This window comes from Nomia melanderi, chromosome 4, assembly GCF_051020985.1.
Source record: "Nomia melanderi isolate GNS246 chromosome 4, iyNomMela1, whole genome shotgun sequence".
NCBI classification, from domain to species: Eukaryota; Metazoa; Arthropoda; class Insecta; order Hymenoptera; family Halictidae; genus Nomia; species Nomia melanderi.
The window spans coordinates 12,006,488-12,031,036 of record NC_135002.1 but is presented as its reverse complement, the minus strand read 5'-3'; the positions used below and the strand labels follow the sequence as shown (position 1 = coordinate 12,031,036).

The 24,549-nt window shown below is 29.8% G+C and overlaps 6 protein-coding genes across 10 annotated transcripts; 2 read left to right on the top strand and 4 right to left on the bottom strand.

The window, feature by feature from the left end:
• Positions 1-2,867: 2,867 nt before the first annotated feature.
• LOC116425438 (transforming growth factor beta regulator 1) lies at positions 2,868-5,003 on the top strand. The gene is made up of 5 exons (XM_031973135.2): positions 2,868-3,078; positions 3,164-3,392; positions 3,465-3,741; positions 3,812-4,031; positions 4,101-5,003. Exons 1-5 carry the CDS (start codon positions 2,959-2,961, stop codon positions 4,272-4,274), a joined length of 1,020 nt encoding a protein of 339 aa, XP_031828995.1. The 5' UTR covers positions 2,868-2,958; the 3' UTR covers positions 4,275-5,003.
• A 210-nt stretch (positions 5,004-5,213) lies between these two features.
• tank (EI24 domain-containing protein tank) lies at positions 5,214-7,518 on the bottom strand. Of its 2 annotated transcripts, XM_031973136.2 has the most exons (8): positions 7,356-7,518; positions 7,024-7,267; positions 6,856-6,931; positions 6,432-6,610; positions 6,094-6,349; positions 5,660-6,003; positions 5,519-5,593; positions 5,214-5,440 (listed from the first exon to the last, which is right to left on the bottom strand). In XM_031973136.2, exons 3-8 carry the CDS (start codon positions 6,868-6,870, stop codon positions 5,353-5,355), a joined length of 957 nt encoding a protein of 318 aa, XP_031828996.1. In that variant the 5' UTR covers positions 6,871-6,931; positions 7,024-7,267; positions 7,356-7,518; the 3' UTR covers positions 5,214-5,352. The 2 variants fall into 2 exon arrangements, with proteins under 2 accessions (XP_031828996.1, XP_076223268.1); XM_076367153.1 differs by lacking the exons at positions 7,024-7,267; positions 7,356-7,518 and having other exon boundaries at positions 6,856-7,017.
• Positions 7,519-7,707: 189 nt separating this feature from the next.
• mRpL15 (mitochondrial ribosomal protein L15) lies at positions 7,708-10,394 on the bottom strand. The gene is made up of 5 exons (XM_031973138.2): positions 9,867-10,394; positions 9,642-9,796; positions 9,150-9,315; positions 8,899-9,058; positions 7,708-8,815 (listed from the first exon to the last, which is right to left on the bottom strand). Exons 1-5 carry the CDS (start codon positions 9,966-9,968, stop codon positions 8,514-8,516), a joined length of 885 nt encoding a protein of 294 aa, XP_031828998.1. The 5' UTR covers positions 9,969-10,394; the 3' UTR covers positions 7,708-8,513.
• Positions 10,377-12,882, top strand: Rack1 (Receptor of activated protein kinase C 1). The gene is made up of 5 exons (XM_031973137.2): positions 10,377-10,624; positions 11,424-11,632; positions 11,913-12,119; positions 12,337-12,447; positions 12,512-12,882. The coding sequence occupies exons 1-5, from the start codon at positions 10,516-10,518 to the stop codon at positions 12,827-12,829; spliced, it is 954 nt and encodes a 317-aa protein (XP_031828997.1). The 5' UTR covers positions 10,377-10,515; the 3' UTR covers positions 12,830-12,882.
• Positions 12,872-14,270, bottom strand: LOC116425442 (NFU1 iron-sulfur cluster scaffold homolog, mitochondrial). Its single transcript, XM_031973139.2, has 4 exons — positions 13,940-14,270; positions 13,431-13,858; positions 13,248-13,351; positions 12,872-13,164 (listed from the first exon to the last, which is right to left on the bottom strand). The coding sequence occupies exons 1-4, from the start codon at positions 14,017-14,019 to the stop codon at positions 12,940-12,942; spliced, it is 837 nt and encodes a 278-aa protein (XP_031828999.2). The 5' UTR covers positions 14,020-14,270; the 3' UTR covers positions 12,872-12,939.
• A 142-nt stretch (positions 14,271-14,412) lies between these two features.
• LOC116425437 (thioester-containing protein 1 allele R1) lies at positions 14,413-24,004 on the bottom strand. 4 transcript variants are annotated; one of them, XM_031973131.2, is made up of 29 exons: positions 23,752-24,004; positions 22,996-23,263; positions 22,801-22,873; positions 22,477-22,669; positions 22,178-22,402; positions 21,846-22,096; positions 21,507-21,665; positions 21,257-21,428; positions 20,993-21,184; positions 20,808-20,909; positions 20,604-20,737; positions 20,393-20,513; positions 20,169-20,312; positions 19,975-20,094; positions 19,837-19,891; positions 18,787-19,009; positions 18,290-18,407; positions 18,023-18,209; positions 17,774-17,934; positions 17,555-17,693; positions 17,338-17,456; positions 16,867-17,006; positions 16,564-16,783; positions 16,113-16,490; positions 15,878-16,030; positions 15,640-15,815; positions 15,396-15,567; positions 15,230-15,332; positions 14,413-14,906 (listed from the first exon to the last, which is right to left on the bottom strand). In XM_031973131.2, the coding sequence occupies exons 2-29, from the start codon at positions 23,003-23,005 to the stop codon at positions 14,704-14,706; spliced, it is 4,443 nt and encodes a 1,480-aa protein (XP_031828991.1). In that variant the 5' UTR covers positions 23,006-23,263; positions 23,752-24,004; the 3' UTR covers positions 14,413-14,703. The 4 variants fall into 4 exon arrangements, with proteins under 4 accessions (XP_031828991.1, XP_031828993.1, XP_031828990.1 ...); XM_031973133.2 differs by having other exon boundaries at positions 22,992-23,263; positions 23,752-24,003; XM_031973130.2 differs by lacking the exon at positions 22,996-23,263 and having other exon boundaries at positions 23,752-24,002.
• Positions 24,005-24,549: the final 545 nt, after the last annotated feature.

Below are 24,549 nucleotides of genomic sequence, written 5' to 3'. Positions count from 1 at the left end.
TTCGTACAGCGGATCGTGAAACGATTCGAGCACTTGGGACCGATCATTTTAACGAACGATCGTTGTTAATCACACCGACGTTCTAAGATTATTACTGCGTGTACACCGAGGTGATAGAAATTTAAATGTTCCACAAGCGTTCGAATGCTTTCGCGGCCCCTTGTAGAGAGCGTGTGTTAAATTGTACTTAACAAAAAAAAACTAATGCGCATCGCGTCTCTATAAAATTGTGATCTTTCTCCTTTGAATGTTAGGCTACCGGTTTGTACAGAACGCACACGCACTCGCCACAATCAGTCGACAAACACGTAGGTACGCTGTACAAACTATGAACCGTGCGTAACCGATAAGAATATTTTTTGTACGTAGCTAAATTTCGAAGTAAAAAAAGCGGAAAAAAAAGAACATTTCTCTATATATATACACAAACGTGTATATCTGACTAATTCGTTCCACGATCACCTCCGTTGTACCTACGAGAAATCATGCATGACCCGGAAATGGAGTTCTTCAGAGAAGATTTGATAACGACGAAATTCTCCCCTTCAAGTCGACGAAATTCGGATTCATATCGATTTTGGATGCGTGCATTGCCGAAAATAATCAATGTATCATTTTTGCATGTCCTGGGTGACATTGAATACGATATTATGCTCTCACTCTCCATCTCCTTTTTCTCCTTCTTTCTCCTTATCCTCCGCTCTTTCCACTTTCTCTCTCGCTCTCCTACTTTCTTACATACGTTAATCAACGAGCAATTGCTAACTGCAACTGTTATACTCGGAACAATTACATAGCGCACCAATAATTTAGGCGTTCAAACCTATAATTAGGAAACAAATGTGACTAAAAATTAGTTTCATCGAAAACAATATCGTTCACGGATATCGATCACTGATGTTCGGACAAGATTCATCGAAACCGGAGAATGTATGTAAAAATTATTTTAAACTGTCCTGCAGCCTATTCGAATTTTTTTAACCTTACACTACAGAAAATGTTCAATAATTTTGTATTGATCCTTTGGCAAACGGAGTTTGAGCTGAATTGAGACTATTTCCTTGCGAAATAACTTTCTGAATATCGGAGATTCCTTTCGTCAAAATTAAAAAGAAATTGAATTCTTAGAACTCAGGAAGACTGTAATACACATTATTTGGAAATATTTAAAATTATCTTGGTATCGAAAGAGTAAACTAAAAATTTCCCGAATATACACCTGTAGTAACTCTTAGCGCTCCAGCCGATTTTGTAACCGACCAGCAGCTTCAAGTCATTTATATTGTATCCCTGATGAAAATTTAAAAATGTTATATTATAACATTTCTTAGATGTTTCATTTTCCTTCTTAAGATAAACTTTGCATATACATCAAACGTAATAATCTTAGGGTAGTTTTTTCAATTTTGTTCATTAAAATATTTAGTACTATAAATGGTGTTGTAGGGAGCGCAAAGGGTTAATAAATCGGTCACATGGATAATTTATATATACGCAAGAGATTAATACAAGAAATAACGAAATTTTGGAAAAAATAAAATACAACGACCGAATTTGCAAAAACTAAAAAAACTATACATAGAATTTCTTTTAAAGTACATTAACCATTCGAATACTTTTAACCCGAGCTTTAATGCGTTTCGCAACCAGAAAACGTGAATCTTATTTTTGTTTAATTGCCTGGACATAAAAATTGCATTGCTAACGAACAGCGAAAAATAAAGTGCTAAAATTGAAAATCTGAGGTAATGGGTTTAACCAGATGACACAGTGGAAGAGTTTAAACTATGAAAATCGGTAAAACTGTACCTTCACACATTTTCGAGATAATTGAATCTCTTATTGAAATTGACACGAGCGTATGAGATTAAAAATTCTGGAGTCGAGGGTGAGAGAGATAACTTCAATGTACCTAATCATGTGTCCCTCGAGACTTGTGTATAAATAATGTAGGAGGTACTGGTTCTCGGACGATCTGGATTACTCGAATCGGTATAGTTATTAACACGATCTCTAGGATAGTGTACGTTTATCGGGTAAGCTACGCGTCATGATGTTTAAGTATAGTAACAATATAGATTTTGTATACTGCGTGCGTGAGAATGTAGAAATGAGCATGACAGAGGACAGTGCGTGCGAACGCGCGTTATCAGAATTTATGTTCGACAGGTTAATAAATCGTATTTTCGAAATAAACTGGCTACTTCTTTTTCCCTTTGTAATTTGAAACTTACACCCTTCCCTCCATATACGCGGCACTTTCTTTACGCGAGTTTCTTATTTACGCGGTACGTTAAACGGTGAAAATGAAAGTTTTCAAAATACCCCCACCACCAACCATTTCTGAAAAATTTTATTTTTCGTTTTCTCTTACCGTTCTCAAGATAATCCACGGGAAAGAAAAATTTGCATTTTTTCAAAGGGTAATTTCACCCCTTCAAAGTAAAATTCGGTACGAAAAAAATTGCAATGTATTAGACTTGACGTACTCTACCTACAAAGTTTTATCATTTCTTGAATTTCCGAATTTGATAATTTCCCTTGTCAGTGACATTGAATAAAATTTACTCCTGTTTTCTGAAATGTCGTCATTATTTTATTTTTGTTAAACTATGTAAGATAAATATATACTTTTGTAATTGTGATTTACAATTTAAAAATACATATTGTGTGGAAATATAGTTTGCAATAAAACTGCTATATTTTTAAGTTAAACTAATTAATTCTTGGTTAATATTTATTTACAAGGACAAATTGTTCTATGTATTGTTCTAATAAAATATTTTTAAACCAGTATATTAAATTATCAAATTGCTGGGCTTTAAGTAACCGGAAGTATATAGCGCCAGAAACACGGAAGCAGCGACATCTAAAAACTTTATCTGTCACTATTGTTTATATATTCGTGATTTTGTTTCTAACCAAACTTAATCGTAACAGTTCTATAATGCTTATAAAATGACTCAAGCTTATGATAATTATTATAACGAGTTTCAAAAAAACGTAGAATTGCAGCAGAATTTGAAGTACAAACAAAAATATCGACGATTAAAAAGGATTATAAAAAATACAGTTTTTGTAAGTTTGTGATTATCGATGACAGGCAATGTTTTTTCCTTTCTTTTATGACAACCATTTACAATAATTAAGCTCACAACCTTAGGAAAATGCTGCACTGTGCGATCAAGTAGCGCAAATGCAAGAGAATCTCACGCTTGTCAAAGAAGAAAGACTTTTTCTATTACGTAAATTATGTCAACAACAAGGGGACATTGATCCCTCTACTATGATAGCTAGATCTCAATCAACTAATATTAATTCCACTTCGTTTAATCCTGAATCTTCTACACCTAAGAAAACCACAAAAAAAAGAGTTTCAACTGATGGGTCAGGTACTTAATTACCATTTTGATTAAGATTCCATTAATGTGGGTAAAATGTTATTCCTAAACTATTTTTTTCAGAAACAAAGAATAAAACTAAGCGGTACAATAAAACTATGCGTAAGGTGGTTCAATTGATACCACTGGATATGCATGGAAGACCCATATTTCCTATCTCCTTAGGTGATCTGACCGTTTATTCTCTTGGGGAAGTAGTATCCGATAGAATTTCTTATCATACAGAAGATCTCATTTATCCAGTAGGTTATTGCAGTACAAGAGTATATGCTAATTTAAGAGATGTAAAAACAAAAAGTTTGTACACATGTAAAATATTAGATGGTGGAACAAGACCAAGGTATAAGATTATATAAGTAAATAATATGTACTTTCTTATAAATATAAAAATTAATTTAAATTGCTTTCAGGTTTGAGATAGTGTCTGATAATGACTTGGATCAACCATTAGTAGGATCCTCTCCCGATGAATGCCATGCAAAATTATTATTAGCAATTTCTCAGACGCTTCGATCAATACCACCAAAGGGTGCTGACTTTTTTGGTATTTCACATCCTACTATTCAAAATCTTATACAAAGTACACCAGGCACACGTAAACTGGCTATCTATAAACAACAACGATTTGAAGTATGTAATTTTTAATTCTACTTATGTGTAATTGAAATTTCAAAATTCAATCTGTTTAATTTCACTTAGGTAAGCAAGAGTCAAATAATGGACAGAGGCTCAAGTCCAATAATGGATGATGAAACAGATCCAGGACTAGGATTTGCAGCTTTACACAGGCATTATCCTTTAGCAAATTCTTATAGAATTAAAGAAGAGCCTTCAGATCATGATCTCCTAACTCTTCAGGAACTACTTGCATAATTTTTGGATTATAATTATAATACTGACGGTAAAAGGTGTTAAACATCAATATGTATATATTGAACGATTTTACAATACATACTTAATAGAATGCAGTGTATAAAACGATTTTATTTTCCATCAATGTAATTTTGCATTGTTCCATTAAACCAATGTACAAATATAATTATACTAATTAGTATTAATATAGTTACTTGGAGAGTGTAATTTTACACTTTATAATTGATATAACATTTAATTATAGTAGTATACAGAACGACATACTTTAAACAAAATTTGCTTTAAAATTAGTGTATAATCAGAGTTGTTATACTTAATATTTTATTTAGTACCATTTCAGTACTCTATGAATAATGTAATTAAATAAACTAACTTGTCTGATCATATAGCTGTTATAGTAAATATTGTCATCACAAGTTACAATATTAGAGTCTCAGAAATGACTAGTCACGGTAAAGTAAAATTCGGCACACCAAAATTATAAAATTCCTTTCATAACCGAAGTGCAATGTTCAAGCTTAATAAATACATAAAAAATATATGTATTAAATCAATATATCTGTGATTTTGTATATATATTCATATGTTAATTTTTTTTTCACTCTTGTTTATATCTTTTTAATAGCTGATAAACTATAAGTATTATATAGTACAAAGCAAAAATATTTGGCTATAAGTTTGTAAAGATTAAATGAAACGGAAAATCCTTATGTGTATGGATGTATAGTACATACACACATAGTTGCAATACTTTATTAAATATTGTATTGAAAAATAAAAATTACTTTCAATTCTGCAAAGTTATATACAGTTTTATGTTATTCATTTAAATCTAATATTCCTTTCTATTTTAATAATTGATAAAAATATATAAAATTTTGAATAGAATTTCCGTCTTTTCTATGTGCCTTGAACAATATTTTTAATCAAATGATAGTCTTGTTTTCAATTATTTTATTAACACAAAAACTGATCAAGTATATGCCTAATGAAAAATAATGAAAATATGTAAAAACCTGAAAAATAGTTTATTGCTACATATTTTTCCAAATTAATATGCAGATTATAATCTTTGTTGTCACCGTCTAGTTGCTGGTCTAATTGTTTTATTGAAAAGTGTGTTTGCAATTGCAATAACTGGTGAAAACAGTTTCAGAGGACAATCACTGAAAGAATAAATTCAGTGTTATAAAATTAAATTATTGAAGCTATGAATTATTTATATATAAGTTGAAAATAAGTACCATACTCCAGTCACAGGTTCCGCTTCGTTTCCACTAACAATAAATAATGGAAATAATATAGAAAAGACACAGCCACTAAAAAAACAATAATTTTAGTGCTAAAAATAATCTTCTAAATTAAAATGTTAAATAATCAATTACCTTATTACATAGGAATTGGGCAATTGGGTAAGTACTGCTAATGGCAGACCAAAACCCACAAAATATGGCCAGTTACTTTCAATGAAACTTAAACGTCTATGTAACTCCCATCCCATATTGAACCATTTATATTCAAAAGTGTACAGAGCATACAAAAGGCACATGTGTATTAGGGCAAGAATGTCACCCACAAGAGGCAATGGAATTCTGGATACTAACATTCCTTGGCCCAAAAACAGTGCTTGAACTAGTATATTGAAAAGTGTGTCTGCTACCAACTTACTGACACTGGACAGAAGTAATGGTCTTCCTTGCCTATATCTATAAGCACTATCTGCTATGTCCTACATGGTTTACAAATATATAGTATTTCTTAATAACTTCTTGAATGGTTACACCCAAATTCGTTCACTCTGAGAGCAAATAATTCATACCTGAAACCATAAACTGTTGACTATCCTACTGAGTAGAAATAGTGGCAGTACCCATACAGTGCCAAATGTTAGCGATAAAAATGGTTTTGTCCATGACCATACAGTCATACCCATACCCGGCGAATGGCCAAATATTATGGTCAATAAGTACTTGAATAAAGGAAGTAGGCCGCATTCAAAGATTAATATGCTCGCCCAAAATACACCACCATTTAATGCACAACACTGAATTGTTCTTTTTAACACTTTTGATTTTCTAAGAATGTAATAAAAAATTTACAATTTATAATTTATAATTTATGCGATCAACTTTTAGAAACTTATCAAGTACAACATACCTTAACTGATTATAATGTTTTACAGAATTATGCATAAGTGTAATGTCTTTTCCATGAATCTCCGCTCTAGATGGGGATTGCTTATACAGTTTTTCATTAATACGTCTATCCATATAAAATAGGACAACTGCACCCCTTAAGCTGTCAACCAACCCCTTATACATGGCACGTATTATTCCCTAAAATAAAAAAGCGAATTTATCATTGTTATTGCCTTCATTATACCAACCTAATAAATAATTATTTAAATCGTTAAATTACAAATATTTATCTTAAAGAGAACAGTTCAAGAAATATAATTGAAACGTTTGTATACAATACATACTTCAATAATCTTTAATATAAAAAAATACATCAACAATTAAAATGATTGTTAGGTTGGAAACCCATGATGTTTTTATTAGGGGTGAAACTTGTTACTTACTGTCACGTTATCCATATTTTACAACAACATCCACAACAGGATACAATTAATCTATACTCCAAATATGCTGAGCGATCTGCCAAAAAAACATATTCGGAGTAACATAACTGTCACCATCGAAACAATGCTAAAGTACATCGAGTAAGTGAGTAAGAAAAAAATATTTACGAGGATGATGCGGATACGAAGTTTTTCGACACCTCGAACATGTACATATTGTCATTCAATATTTTAATAATATTTAGTAAATGTAAATCTTTTCCCATAAAACATACAAGTACTAGCAACCAGCAAATTTAATGCAATTCTTAATATAACATTCATCGAATGAACTCTTTTTACGAAATCGCATCAGCTGATTGGTATTCGTTGTAGGCAAAGGTCAATAGTGTGTTAATAGGTGTAAAGGTCACTAAGAATGAGAAATAATATCATTTAATGCATAATTCGTTGTTGACCAAGTTGTACAAAAAGGCACAATAGAAAAATTTGTTTCTTACAAAATAATTAGCGTCAAATGAAGTACTTCAATAATATCCCATTCAAGGTACATATATATTTTAATATGTATACACTATACATTGAATGATATTCTTCATCCGTTTTACGAAACAAATACGGCAAAAATATCAGAATAGTACTAATAAAGAATGAACGATACTAAGTCGAGTCACGGTTAATTTAACGTAATTTGTAACCTTATCTTATTACTATTTTCATAAAAGAAATAATTTATATTTTCTTTAATTTACTAAGTAACTACGAAGAATAGTAATATAGAATCTAAATATTAAACATAATACAACAACTGATACAACGCAGTTACAATTTCTCTGAGGAAATAATAATAACATAACGTAAAAAAATACTCAAATATTAAGTAGTTGAAATGTAAATAATTTTCTTTCATTTATTTAATATATATTTAATATTACACAAGTTTTATGTATCAATGATGATATGACTTGATTGTATAATAAATAAATGATGTTTACAGAATCTATAACAAATTTATACATTTTCTATATATAATTATTATTTTCTTTCCTTCACATTTTACTAATACATATTTTGAGTCAGTGTGAACTCTCGCGACCTAAGTTAACAATCTTATCGATCGAGAAAATTAAAATTCATAGTGTCTTCTTCTGATAAACATAAATAACTTGTAAATAATTTCCAATATGCATCATGTCTAAAAACATTCATTTATTGTAGCATTTGTGGCGGTCGACGCGGACAGCCACGAGTGTAGCGCAGCAGCGCGGACCGTGGAGAGAGTCGGTCGTCCGTCGATCGTCAGTTGTCTCCAGCATGGATACCAAAAAATGTATAAAAGGACGGGTCCACGCTGGACGATAGTTAGTGTGTGTAAATCTATAAGCGCAGCATTATGCGCCCCACACATTATTAATGTTTAAATTTTTAACTCTTGAAATATTTTGTATTTTCAAATTTTAATTTTTCTGAGATATATAATAATTGAAAGATTTAATATAGTTACCAACATAAAACAAATCTCATGTACAAAGGTAACAATAAGATTTTGCTAAAATAAATTTTTCAAAAATTATATTATTAAGTAAAATACAAATGTATTATTTTCAGTTAACAAGTTATTTATTTATATTTAAATAATATATTATAAAAGAAACTAATTAACTCAAGTAATATTCTTTGAGATGTTGAGATGTTGGCTTAAGAATTGCTTCATCTTTAAGACTAACAACCCAACCAGGTTCAAGGCCATAGAATATCTGTCTTGGATCTTTACGCTGTGTAAGCATTTCATAGTCTGGATCATCTTCAATTTTTGGAAGTACATAACCATATTTTTGAGATAAAACCAGTCGTTCCTTAGAAATTTCCTCAGGATTTGCTAAATACCCTCTCGTTGCTGCACTTGAATAGTACTCCAAACAGTCTGTTGGTGGTAAGAATCTACGAGGTATAGGTACTCCTAAATTAATAAAGCTTTAATTATAATACTGTTCAAAACAAAATCATCCAAACACTGATCTAAAAATACAATAAAAAATTTACCCTTTGTAAAAAACTTATCTACATCGTGTAATGCACATATGGAAAAGGGATCATAATATGCTGTAACTATAGTACCACCATTTCTTTCAATTGCAGCAATTACTGGTTCACTAGCCCATTGAACTTCTATGTTTACTTTAGCTTTAAATTCATCAGCTCCCTCAAAAGTAATTTTGGTTAAATCAATAATTGTTTTTCATATAAAAATAATTATTAATAATATATTAATAAAATGGAGCAAAATCAAATACCTCATCTGTAAGATGAACGCCTGCATGTTTATGTTCTAACTTAAAATTATATAATCCTGTATTAATTAAAGATACAAGATCTATAGGTTTAGATCTATCTATCCTATTTGTGTCAATATATAACTGCAGTTGATTTAAAGATAAAGGTGGGTATTCCCTTCTTAAGCTATAATAGATACCAAAATATTACATTATTAAATGTTAAAAGAATAAGAATTATTTCTAAATTAGAAGTAGCTTAACCCATTTGCATTGTTTTGAAATTCTATAATTAATTAGTAATATAGGAGAATAATAAATATTTAAACCACAATAAATTATAATTAACTTAATAAAATAAGTATTTACATGTAATCTGTCACACATATTCTGATCTTTATGATATAGGACAAGTTATACAATTAGAACAATGATTTAAATGAATTAACTGGTATTAAATATAAGATTTAAATATTAAGAAAGATTTAATCACAAAATAAATGAATAACTTACTGATGCCCCTTGTAGTATGGTTCCCAACCAAATCTAAGATAAAATGGGGTGTTTCCAGTCTCATATCCAAGACGCATATAATTCTGCCTTTGACCAGAACCTTTATTACCTGCTCCATGTTTATCTCCACCGTGTTGTCCTCGACCACGCTGTGGCTGTTAAAAAAATATCCAGTATCATGTTCATGATATTAACGTATAATAATTAATATAAAAAAATACATACTGGTTTTCTTGCACCTGGATTGTCTCGAATATTATTTAAAGTAAGTCTTGGTAATACTCGCATTAATGATAACGCCAAATCTCTTCCATGTTTTCCATTCATTATTTTAGTAATATAACTACTCCGTTTAAATTTTCATATACTTCTTTGTAACAATAATTTTATTTGTTTATTTACCACTACTTCAGTAGTATTTTGAAGAATATAACCTTAATACTAAACTCCTTGATATTATAGGTTGGTTCTCATGTGTTATGTATTCGTTACTTTCTTAAATTGCCCTTTAGGAACACGATAAAATTGCAACGTAGCTTGAATATTTTTGAACATATATGTCAGCATTTACCTAAGTTTTAATATGAATTACAATATTTATTTCATGTTGTCAGTATTGAAAAATATAAAAGTTAATATTAAATGGTATTATATATTTGTGTTTTAAAATATTATTACATGTGTACCATAAACTCTATCAATTTGTATTTGTATCTTGTATGGTACACCATCTAGAAATACGTGATCAATGACCGCGCACACGTCTGTGAAAAGACGTTTGGTTACCCTTTTCGTTCAATGCGTTGTTGAGAGCGGATCGGTTGTTAGAATCCGTTGTAATCTGCAACGTAAAGTATCGTAAAATATTTCCAAGATGACTGAAACTCTTCAACTAAGGGGTACACTTCGGGGCCATAATGGATGGGTCACGCAAATTGCAACAAATCCAAAATATCCGGACATGATATTGTCTTCTTCACGTGGTAAGTTCAGTAACATACATTTACTTTCCAAAATTCTTTTTTCTCGAATATATGCATTCATTATTTACTGTAGTACTGTTTGTTTTGATTTTGTAAGAAACATTTAATCTTGGAATATATTTTTAATTAAATTTATAGTTATACATGTATAAATTTACATTACTTTCGTTATGTTTGGGTATTCTTGACCGATAAAGGAAGGACTGCAGTTGTTCAATTTCGATACAGGTTTTTTTGAAATAATAATGTACATGTTCTTAAAGATATGTATAAAATATTAAGTGTAATTACTTGATAATTTATAGAATATAAATAGAAAGTTATGCATCTTTAAGATATAAAAGTATAAATGAAAGTATAATCAAAGTTGCAGTAACAAAATATGAGATGGTTATATAGTAAAGTGCGAGCTCTAAGTTCGATTTTCATTAACCGAAATATTTTTTTCTTTACAATTTTATTATAGTTATAACAACACAATGCCGGATAATAATTGTTGTACGCATGATAAAAATAATAAGTATTTCTTATTCAATATTTAATAATTTTAAAAATACTAATATAACACTGAAATTTAATTATAAGAACGAATGTAAAAGTTTCAACTAAATATTTTATTTGAATTTAAATAATTTTAAAAAAATTCCTTTTCTTTCACCTTTTGTATTTTGTAAAACTCCCAGAAATTGGAAATACACAGTTGAGTTTCTTTCCCTGTAAGATAATTGTAAAATTTTCATTACTACTTGTATTAATTACAAAGGTTTTAATATCACGATTTTGTGTATGTTATTTATAGATAAAACTCTAATTGTATGGAAATTGACACGCGATGAAGCCAATTACGGTATTCCACAAAAACGCTTGTATGGTCACTCTCATTTTATTAGTGACGTAGTACTATCTTCTGATGGTAACTATGCTCTATCTGGTTCATGGGACAAAACATTGCGTCTCTGGGACTTGGCTGCAGGTCGTACTACACGAAGGTTCGAAGACCATACCAAGGTGTGACTTTTTCTGGTCTACAATTGTCATTCATCGTGATAAAAACGGAAGCTTTTTTTTTTGAATTTTTTTTTATTAAATGCCACTGGCAGAAGATAAAACTACGTGAGTGATGGAAACAATACTGAAGCTTTTTTTTATATTTTTTTTTTTATATTTAAAAGTAGAAGAGGTGGGTGATTAAATCTGTGGTATTGTAAGTATTTACCTTGTCTAATATATTCACAGATGAAAATTGAATTAATTTAATTCATTCTCGTAAATAAATATATGTTAACAGGATGTTTTAAGCGTGGCCTTCTCTGTGGACAATCGTCAAATTGTTTCTGGTTCTCGTGATAAGACTATTAAGCTATGGAACACTTTGGCAGAGTGTAAATACACTATTCAAGATGATGGACACACAGATTGGGTCAGTTGTGTACGTTTTTCACCAAACCATTCAAATCCAATTATCGTTTCGGCAGGTTGGGATAAATTGGTAAAGGTATGTTATTTTCGTTTTGTTAATATAAAATATAACTTATTGGAAAATTTGATAAATAATTGTTACACATTAATTGAAGTATTTTAACATGATGTATACTTTTAATAATCATGATGTTCATGAGTGTATGCGGATATGGGACTGATTTAATTAATTGTAAATCATTTAATAAAATTACTATTAAGTAATCATATTTCAAGCTAACATGTTTTTTTAGGTCTGGAACTTGACAAACTGCAGGTTGAAGATTAATCATAGTGGACACACTGCATATCTTAACACTGTTACCGTGTCCCCTGATGGTTCACTTTGCGCTTCTGGTGGCAAGGTATGTATTAAAAGGAAATCTTATAATATTTGATGTAATAAAATTTTTTATTTCAAAATTATAGGACTGTAAAGCTATGTTATGGGACTTGAATGATGGAAAACATCTTCACACGTTAGATCATAATGACATTATAACGGCTCTGTGCTTTAGCCCTAATCGATATTGGCTTTGCGCTGCGTTCGGGCCATGGATTAAAATCTGGGATTTGGAAACCAAAGAAATGGTTGAAGAATTGAAACCGGAAGTTGTGTCTGCAACAAGTAAAGCAGAACCACCTCACTGCCTTTCTTTAGCGTGGTCTACTGACGGGCAAACACTATTCGCTGGATATTCCGACAACACTATACGTGTATGGCAAGTTTCTGTATCTAGCCGTTAAGGTCTTTTTACAAAAGTAAAACAATAAAAAAGGAAAAAGATATTAAATGTGAATATTCGATTTTATTCACATACAAATTTTTTGATGATTACCGAACTACAACTTCTATTCTATTTTTCTTCATTCTGTTCAGATTTTTTAATTTTTTCTTCGAACTTCTCAAATTCTTTATTCGCAATTTTATCAGTTTCATCTTCTACTTGAATTACTCCAAGAACTTCCGGGATGTAGAACTGCATCATATTTTGAACTCCATTTCTCAGTGTGACCACAGAACTTGGACAACTTGTGCAAGAACCTTGCATTTTTAATTTCACTATTCCTTCCTCAAATCCCTATGATTAGGAACATAATAAATATAATTTAAAGAAAATAGAGACTGGTAAGTAATATATAATTTTCGTATATAAATACAAACCATGAAGACAATATCACCACCATCTTCTTGAACTGTTGGCCGTATTCGAGTATCTAATAATTCTTTTATCATTTGCACTATTTCATCATCGTCATCTGTGATTTCTGAACATAAAATTTTAATATATAAAAAAGACAATAGTAACATGATAGTATACTATAAATGAAAAGTAAAAGAAATTACGAGTATCTGGTGCTGATTGATCATCATTTAACACAGGTAAATTAGATGCAAAAAAATCCATAATGACAGCAAATATTTCTGGTTTTAATAACTTCCATTCAACATCCTCATCCGTTTTTGTAATTGTAATAAAATCAGGTCCAAAGAAAACAGATTTTACACCTTCAATGCGAAATAACAATTTTGCAAGTGGTGAATTGTATGCTGCAGTAGCATTAGGAAAATCTTTTGTTTGACCCTGTTCAAGCACTTTAATTCCAGGTAAGAATTTTAAACTATTAGGGTTTGGAGTGTCTTGTGTTTGAATAAACATTTTACGTCTTTGCATATTATTGACATCAAATTGTTTTGTGACAGAAAGTAGACGTGGCTGTAGAATGTGAGTATTGCCAAGAGTATGCATATTTAGTTTAGATTTTTCTAAAATTCTATAATTATGAAAATATTATTAGTATTAAATAACATATTTATATGTGTTATAACCATTTTAGACCTTATTGTCAACTTACTTTGAACATTGATATGTTAATAAGGATTTGTGTACTAAACGCCGACTAATTTGTAAGGTTTGCATTAAAACTTTATCCATTATTTTTTTATCAGTTACGTATATAATTAAAAATCATTATTTAGATTTCAAGGTTATACTGTATCTTACAATTCTATTACGCCGTTTATGCACTTGCCTTCACTTTATAGTATTTAATGTATTTTTATACTTTACGTAGTTGGTAGATGTTATTCCATAGGTGTCAATAGAAGTAATGTTAATAAATATAGTACTCATGAGTATATGCACACTGTTAAGAGTGACGATTTCGTTGACTCGATAAGGTTATATAAGTTTCACGGTAAAGATGTACTTACTTTTTCCGAATTAATGGGTTATGGTATATGAAACTAGTCTTTTATTTGTTTGAGGCTAATCTTTCATGTCTATTAGTTTTTTTATAATATTAATTATAACTAAACAAATAATGACTTACTCAGTAACAATGCAATGTATTTACTATAACATAAAGTATCAATAACAAAAATTTGTTCATTTAATTTGTTATGTAAGGTATTTTCACCTACATGTAAGTAGTATTCAATACGAAATTTTAAATATCCAGTTCAAAGTAGTAGTTTAAAGCTCACATATAACCATGTTATTACTTTACAATTGGAGTACATTAACTTTCATATGTGATGTACTTTGGTTGCATGTATACTCAAAGCCTTATCATTGTACTTTTTAACAGAACTATAAACTGTTTCTGCTACATGATAGCTACAAATATTTAAAATATACAACGGAGAACAGCATAAGTAATGACTGTAAGTATACACAGGCAGATAGGTGTGATGTAGCAGACTGAGATGAATCCTCTTGTTTACCAAGTTGTGATACACATAAATCTTCACAGTCTTCTTCTTTGCATAAGTCACAAAGTGTTGCTTTCCTTGGTTCATAAAATGCTCTTGCTTTTCTTGCTAAACATAAGAAAAAATTACATTTAAGAATTAGAGAAACAATTATTTTCTTTAAATCTTTCTATAATATTTAACATTGTTGTATACACACTAGAACTCCGTATAACGCAATTAGAACATTCCGTGTTACAAGGTTTCGTATTTACGAATTTTGCGTGAAATTTCTTTTTTGGATATCGGTACAACTTGTATTAAGTTGGTCCTTTGATTGTAATAGTTTCTTATGGGAAAATCTCACTTTCATAGTTATTTTTTGACCGATTTTATTATCACGTTATAGGGGATCCTACTGTATTGTAAATTAAACTTATTTAGTAACTTACAGGAATCATAATAATCATATATAGTAACTGGTACAGGTTTTTGTTTAGCTACTTTGTGTGTTCTAAATGCAGATACTGTGGGACAATATTCTTGCCTGTCCATCTGAAAAGCATTGTTTATTTTAAATGTGGTTTTAAATTTAACAAGGTAATACACTTTCCATACCTCGTCAAAATATAATATTACTACTGTATCTCCGTCTTTAGTTTCTACGCGTTTTACATTTTGCGAAACTTCAAGACTTGGCAGCGAATCTCTATCAGCAGTGAAACCAGATGGTAGACTAACTTCCATCACAACCATATTACTTTGGTTCGCTTCTTTCGTTGGTACAAACCTGTTTAAGCACGCATTACATTAAGTCTGTTTTGTGCAATATTCATAAAATATAGAATGTTTTATTATATACCCAGAACAAATTGAAAGCTGTAAATGATTGGCATTGGAATTTTTGTCGACCTGGGGATCCAAAGTAAAAAGTGGCCAAGCTCCAGTTACATTTAAATTATATTGGAATGAAATTTGAACTAAGGCAAATCCACTTCCAGTACCTGTGACGTTAACGAGTCGCGTTTTCCTAGGAAGCTAAAGAAAGTGTCAAGTATTTAAAGTAAATTTAAATTATGATATTTGTGATTTAAACTTACTATATGCTTTTGGAGTATCATAGAATTATCAGAATTTATATTCATTTGACTTTGTCCACCTCCCTCGTACATAAATGTTATTGAAATAGCATTATTCTTTGATGCTAGTTTCTCACCTAATTTTGCCAATGCTTGTATTCCAATCACAGTGTCCTACAGATTTGTTACAAAAACATTACTTGAATACAATTACATTGTACTTACATTGTACACTGAATGCTTTTATAATATTTACCTGTGTGGATGAAAAACCACCTTCAGCGTTTCTTTGTTTTACAAGCCATTTCATTAGAGGTATCGAATCAGAGACTAGATTACGTCTGAGATAAGTTAATAAAGCATAGGATGTCATTTCTACGTCAACAGACCGTGGTAGAGAATACCATGGATTTTTATCGTCTTTAGGTACAGGTTTATTCCACCATTTAAGGTCTCCTTTCATCATAGCTTTGGATTCTAGTAAATTAAATGCAGCATTCTCATATGGATGCTTTGCCAAATTTAAAACATATGTGCAAATACTCAAAGCATAGATATCATTTAGATCATTCACATTACGGACAATGTAATCAATTCCTTTGTTTATTGTGTTTCTATGTTTTCCATTAGAATCCTAATGTTCCATTAAAATAAGATAAATATTTGGTTGATAAGTTTTATAGCACAGATAGAGTTAATAAACTTACATCATTTTCCAGAAAAGCAATAAGAGTGAATGCTGTGAGTGCAAGACCTTTTGCAGCTCCACCTTGCATATCACGATGACTAACTTTTCCTACTTCCGGAAAGCTTCCATTTGGAGCTTGATTATTTGATAACCATTGCAAAGCTTCATCTATTATCCTACCTTCAATTAAAATATGTTCCATAGCTTGCTTGAACGCTTTGGCTACAAAAGCAGTGAGCCTAACAGAATATAAAATTCTAATGAAATTTCTGGTATTACAATATTTATGAGTTTAATAACTTAACATTTTTATACTACATACCATGTACTTCCACTAGTATCAGACGAGCCAAATGCACTAAATGATCCATCATCATGTCTGTAAGTCAACTCTCTTTGGTAACCTATTTCCATATATCTTAAAGCTTTACCTTGTACTGCTTGTGTTAACTGATTTGTATTCTGTAAATGTATATTTATATGTTTAATTGATTTTGTCTATTTCACGCTAACTTATTTTGTTTTTAAGAATATATGAGACATGTGTGCTTTATTCGCAGTAATGAAATGAGTAATGAAATGTTTGGACACATTTTTTTCTCACAAAAATGACAAAATTAATTGGTAAAAAATTACAAACTATTCTTATATATCTGAAAGTTAGTCAATTTTTTCTAAAGTCAACATTTCAAACACTTGTTGTAGGTAGATAAACAATTTTCTAAACTATTTTTATAAATGTTTTTACATTGTTCCAATGCACTATATTAAAAACGATATACTGTGTACTTACTTTTAGATAATTTAATATCATTATATTTGGAACAAAATTTAACATATTCTGTTCTCCACAACCAGAAGGCATTCTAATTAAGTTTGCTAGATTTAGAATGCTAGGGCCCAAAATATCACCTAATAAAAATGTATGTTAATAGTCAAGAGTTTATAACAAAAACATATTGATTACATTAAATTAAGTAAAGTAGAAAATTGTATTCGCAGAACATTACCTACTGCAGATATTTCAATATGTTCAGAACCTTGTACAGCGTTTTTAGGTATATCTATTGTGAAATTGGTCATTGCACTAGATGAACTTCTAAGGTCTAAGAAAGCAGCTTTGTTAATGAATTGTGTTTCTCCTTCTGCCTGTACATATGTATTACAATAAAATATTAGATTACATATTCAATAAGTTATAAGCAAAGAAGATACAGAAGAAATATTACTTTTACAAGTAGTTTATGTTCAACACTGTCACCAGCTAATATGCTATTTGCAGTTGCTTTAATTGTAATGTAACCCAAATCTCTTGGAATGATCATAAATGAAACACTGGAACCAGAATTAGCCTTTACCTCGACTTTCTTTTTACGGTACAATTCCAATTCTGAAATATGTAATCAATATTATGTTCATTCTGTAATATATATTATATAAAATATCATAAATTGTAACATTTTTTTGTTATATCTTACTTGGTACATCGTGCACATCATTAGAAATTTCCGCAAAATCAAATTGACCTTCATGCGTCAATAATACTTCTGCTTCTACAGCCTTATTCATGTAATTGAAAACTACAATTTGTATCGCAACAATTTCTCCTCGAATCACAGAATAAGGAAGATCCATAACAATGAAAAATGGTCTGAAAACTTTTAGCTGAAAAGAAATCAACTTCTTTTATTATTTTCTATGGTATATAAAATTTTATATTAGTTGGACTACTAATCCACATTTACCTTCCTTGGTTCTTTTATTAGTCCCAATCCATGAACATCATTCACAGAAAATGCTGTCAATACCCATGATGTAATAGAATCAGGTACACTTCTTTTCAGTTCATTCTTTCCATCATACCTAATTTTAAATCATATAATTACTCTTTGTTTAACCATTTTTTTTATGTATATATAGAAGCATTACAATTTGTGACAAATATATAGTTTGATCGATGCTTTATAATAGTCGTATTTTACAAAGACTCAATCACCTTATTAGAACTGGACAATTCACTTTATATAATATGAAATGAATGAATGATTGAAAGTATAATATTAAACAAGTAAATGTATAGCAGTCATATACGAACACCGAGAACATCCCATAGCTTTGATTTACAAAGAAATGTTTTATACAACACAAAGCGACATTACACGAATGTTGTTTCTCTAAAGTATATATGTATACAAAGCATATATATGAAGCTTTGTAAACTGACAGTATATAACATAAATACCCTGAAGAGAAGTTTGTAAAAAGCCAGGTGTTTAAGATGTCATGCATTAGGAATACACGGGGCTTATTCCAGACAGGAGTTGGGATGCGAGAGAAGGCATAAGGACCTGCCAATGGTGGTCTTGTTGCTAGTTTGTGCGTAACAGGTGGACCAATGTCTGGCCGGAGTGTAGATGCACCATGAGGCGAGCCTGTTATTCTACCTTCCAATATTCCCGGTTGTCCTGGAATCCAATTCTATATATTGTATTATATCAGCGGAGCCAAAAGAAAATAAAAGTATAACGCTACTACAAAAATAAATGTTTCATTAAATTCTGTTCAAACACACATTTACAAGAGGAACTTATTTTGTGATTTCTATATAGTATATGTAATCTGAAGTATCAGAACATGGAAATACTAGCAAAGTGTTATTGGCAGAGTAAATTGCAGAATGAAAAAATGAGTTTTAATTTAAACCATCACCTTGTAGATTCAGTTATATGAAATGTCTTATTAAATACATATTCCCCATCTATATCTATAGTTAATTTTAATTAAGTGAAATATATGTTTGAGTGATTTCAGTTAGTTAATAACGTAATGTTAATAGAATTTTATAATTTACTTAACAAATTACAAATTAATAAGTATTATCAGCAGGTAAAAATTTCAATGGCTTTACCCAACATCAAGCATTTGCCAAAGCCAAGTTTCAGGAAAATTCTTGCGTACTTTCATCTTCTCTGATGATTTGAATGCAATTGGACTTCCAGCAGCGGCTGGAAAGGAGAGCTCTAAACCAGACCTGTAGTATACTATACAGACATAAGCCTTGTTAAATGATACATACGTTTTCGGATCAGCTAAAGATTTAATTGTAAGTATTATATGAAATGCTGAACTGAAGGATATTACTCTCATGCTACATTACAAAGAAGTAAAAAAATTTTTAACCAATTTATTACCAAATTAGAAAAATATTTAGGATCACGTATAATAGGACGGGTAAAGTAATATTAGTTACTAATTTGATAAACCATGTAGGAATTTTCTAAAGTTTACTTACGAATTGGGAAATTTTCGTGAATATATCCATTTGTCATAATAATAGCACCACTTTCCTAAGAAACAAAATGCTTAAATTAATATTCGTAATGCATGTACATAAATATATAATAATGCACATAAAATGAGTTCTGCATACGCTGAAAACATCACTTGCTGAAGCTGATCCACGACTCCAAAGGTATCGATCGAAAACTGAATCCACATATGGCGAATCTTCTATCATGTCATATGATTTTAACTCTTTATATACTTGTTCCTATAAATTATTGAAGTATATTACTATTACTATTGAAACTATAACAAGATTTAAAGTAACAAAAAAATACGTACATGTGAAATATCATTGCCAGATTTAAGTAAAATAGATCTTTGATCCACACCTAATAATCCAACAAATGAATTTGGTTTTGAAGTAATGATTAAATTAACATTTTCTCCTGGTCCAACTTCTTCGGGTGCCACTTTAATATCCACCTTAAATAAAAGATAAAGAAGATTCACGTGAATCCCTAATTAACATTTTTATTATAGTTTAACTTATAAAATCAATTTACAAAGTTTTGAAGCACTCCTTCTAATTCTATATCCAAAGCATCAGCAATTACTTCTCCATCACTTCCTACATAGTATACAATTACATGCACAGTAGGAGCCATAACATATGTTGCCAGAAATCTGAAAGATTATTAAGTATTTAATACAAATTATTTCACATATTTAAAATGACTAACGAACAGATTAAATTAGAAATTAATAAATACTCACTTAAAAGTTGTTGTGTATTTGTTTTGTACATATATAGAACCAGCGTCTAATATATCGCCACGTCCGAATATTTCATAATTAATGTATTTTAACGGAATCGTAGAGTTCACTTCAATTTCAATCTCTTGATTAACCTGAAAAAAATATCATAATTAATACTGATTGAATATTAATGGTTTTCATGTAATACACAATTATACAGACAGTAGGATTTTCAGTTTTCAGAATGGCTTGTATATATTCATTGTTTTTGGACATAGCTTGATTTGTCGATGGAAACCATTCATGGAGACTCAGGTATTGTGCCTGTTAAATAAAAATTTGTTTTAAATGTTCAACAATTATTATCATTTATTCGCTGCAACATTGAATATGTCATAATATTTTACCTCAATATTTAATGGAAATGACATATTATCATTATTTTTTGATGGATAAAAATCCAGTTGCACCATACCATTTTTGTCTAGGATTTTACTAATAATAGTATATGCAGACTGATTATAAGTGTATCCATACATTATTGTAACAGGATTTTTGTTATCTTGAACTGGTGATCCATCATGGTATGCCAGTTTTATCTGTAAAAGTTGTCTGTTATAATACAATAATAAATATAAAATTATATAATGACTATAACTTCATGTACATACAAAGGCTGTATACTTTAAACCAGGTTTATAATACTCTGATGTTTTTATTAAATCCATTGTGTATTTATGCCTGTGTAGCGTTACTTGCATAGAAGTATTTTGTCGTCTACCAGTTAAAGATTCTTCCACTGCAACGTCAATTATAACTGGTCTTTCATAATCACCAGATAGTCTATGAAAAATATACGTTGTGTACTAGATAACTCAATTTTCAGGAAACTGTTGGAAATATATTTTTCTTTTCACATACTTAAGTTCAGATTCAATATCAAAACTAATTACTGCTTTTCCATCAATAGGTATCACTTTCCGCACAGGCTGTTGATAAATTGGTTGAATAACGCCCGAAAAGATATCAGGATAAACGGTAATCGTTGCCTCACCCTTCACTGGCTTGCCATAAGTATACCTAAATAATTTGGATTTTAAAATGAATAATTTTTGTTAAATTTTTTATGAAAGTAATACAAATGAATATTAGATAACATTAAATTACTAGTTACGATTGTGAAGTGGAGAAATTCTCCAAATGGCACAGAAATAAATATGCAATATATATAGTTTTAATATAATGTTAGGATTCACTTACTTTGCATATACTGTTGCAGTAATTTTTGAGTCTTTAAATGTAAAATGTTTGGGAGCAACTATGTTAACTTCAAAATTAGGAAGAACATACTCAGCAACTTCGAACTCTTTGTCGAATATTTGATCACCAATATTAGCAGTAATTTTCCAAGTACCTAACACAGGTGATTCTGATAATTCAATTTCTCCATTAAATATTCCATGCGTTACAGGAGGGCGAACCCATTGTTTAATTCTGTTTCCTTTTCCATCCTATATAAATTTTATACATTGTATATAATAATTTTGTGATTTATTTAATGTATTATGTAACATTAATCCAAAAATATTTACCGTAATGTAAATATCTATTAATCTAGCAAGAGTAGGTCTAAGTCTTGAATTCAATAAAATGCATCTAAACATAACTTTATTCCCTGGTTTGTAAATTGCTCTATCAGTCTGAATAAGAACTGTGTAACTCTTATGAATGTATGTGATTGGTTTTTCATTTGAAAAATCAATTCCTGATAGACCACGTGCAAGTATTTTATATTTTCCAGGTACAATATCTCCAATCTGAAATATTATAAAAACAACTAGAGAATAGGAATTGTGTTGTTTGCAAAGGAAAATTATTCAATTAAATGTACCTCAAGCTTTAAAATTCTTGTAGAATAAGGTTGTACTTCTATAATTTGGGATACATTGTATGTATGTCCATTATCCAGCTGGCCATTTAATTCGATATATATTACTGATGTTGTTGAGATACCAGTTGTGCTTACTGCTACATGGTATTCTGAATCAGGTCGAACCACTTTTGGCGCAATTATACTATAATACCTGTTGTAATCATTAAAAAAGTTGTTTTTTTTTAATAATCTTGAATATTACACTATAATATTTGTGAATTTAAATATTAATTAATAAACATTAATTAATTATGTATATGTATATATACTATGTGTACATACGGTTCAGCTTGTATATTTGCAGATATGTAGCACAGGAAAAAAAAGAACCAAAGGAAACTCATTTTTATTCGTTCTGTAAAATTATATTAATTTAATTAATTTAGATTGAAAATATACACTGACATTCGCACATAAAAATATTTATTTTTAATAAAGAATTATTAATCAAATTACTAATAAACAATCATTACCTACTGATTAACATTTATCCGGTGAAGAATTATTATTCACTAGACGTTTAAAATAACATTATAGCAATACAGAATTTATGATATAAGCTTAGCGCGTATCATCGAACGAAATTACTGTATAATCTTAAATTATAAAACTGGTTTTTCCATCAACATGTATGTATCTTCCAGTAACATGTGTCATGTGTTTTTATGATGACGCGATAGAAACGTGGGAAATTCCAAATTTAGATGTCTCGTCATATTTGATAATCAATGATCACAATACATAACTGTCATAAAATTATTGTATTTAGATTTTGTCAGTGTTCACCGTAACAAATTAGAAAGTCCAATAACACGGAAGAAAATTTTTTATTCTTTGATAAAAGAAACATTTCCTTTTATGGCACATAAATCTAAATGTTATTTATGTAATAAATGGAAACATTAAATGATATCTTCTTAAATCGTTTGATCAGCGGAATTTTCTCGTTAATTAGAAAGTAGTACGACAGAATCTTACATCCTGCAAGTCCTCGAAACCCGATTTACTATCATCACTCGTACCGACTTTCGTATTTTAACTGTAAACTCATACGGTATTAATTATTCATAATCAATTTATTATAGAAAATGTATTTTTGCTATGTTCAATTTTGTTATTATCAAACTTTCGTTTAATATAAATAATAAATTAATAAATTTGTAACTTAAATTTTGTCCACTGTACGAGATCGCGTTATTTCATAAAGAAGAAATTCATGAAAAGATGACTCACCTGATCGAATCTGTTTAAAGATGTCAAATATCAACCTCGCAGGTTGCATGCAACCGCGAGTATGTATTTCTTAAGAAAACTTCACGAAGAAATGTAACAACGGAATTGCAACGCTTCCAAACTAACAATTCAGAGAATACTAACAAGCACTACCGATCATGGCTTCAAGAAATTGAATAGTGTAGGTTTCCCTTCCTCCAGTCCGTTTTGCTTCTACTATATCTGTCACGCTTTTACCGTTATAGAAGTAACAAGCCAGTGGGGTACCATAAGCATACACTGCCAGTTTGTCTGTATGAATTTCATTTTACAAGTACATTTCAATGCATACATTGCCTATACTAGTTCATAGCAGACATCATCATCCTTGGACTAAAATTCTATTAAAATTATAGTGCATCATTCATAGAACATTCTTGCAAGCTGTGTGTCTTATTAAAAATTATGTTCTCTTATCCTAGTTTGGAAAAAGGCATTTATGGGTTATTCCATTTAATCATTCTTTTTATTAAAAATTGTTGAAGATTTAATTTTTATGCAATTAACAAATAATAATCTATCAATTATGTAAGAGATGCCAAGTCAACATTTTGTATTTTTATCAGCAAAAATAACCTTCATAAAATTTCATAATCAGTTTAAATATGTCATTATCAATTTCAGATAATGTCACGAGTATAACAAGTGTGTTACTTAATTTATAATAAATGAATAAATATTCAATTTTTACATGAAAAAATTCATATTTTGTTTTGTACATTATATATCACTATAGTTTTAATAAATATTTAATATGAT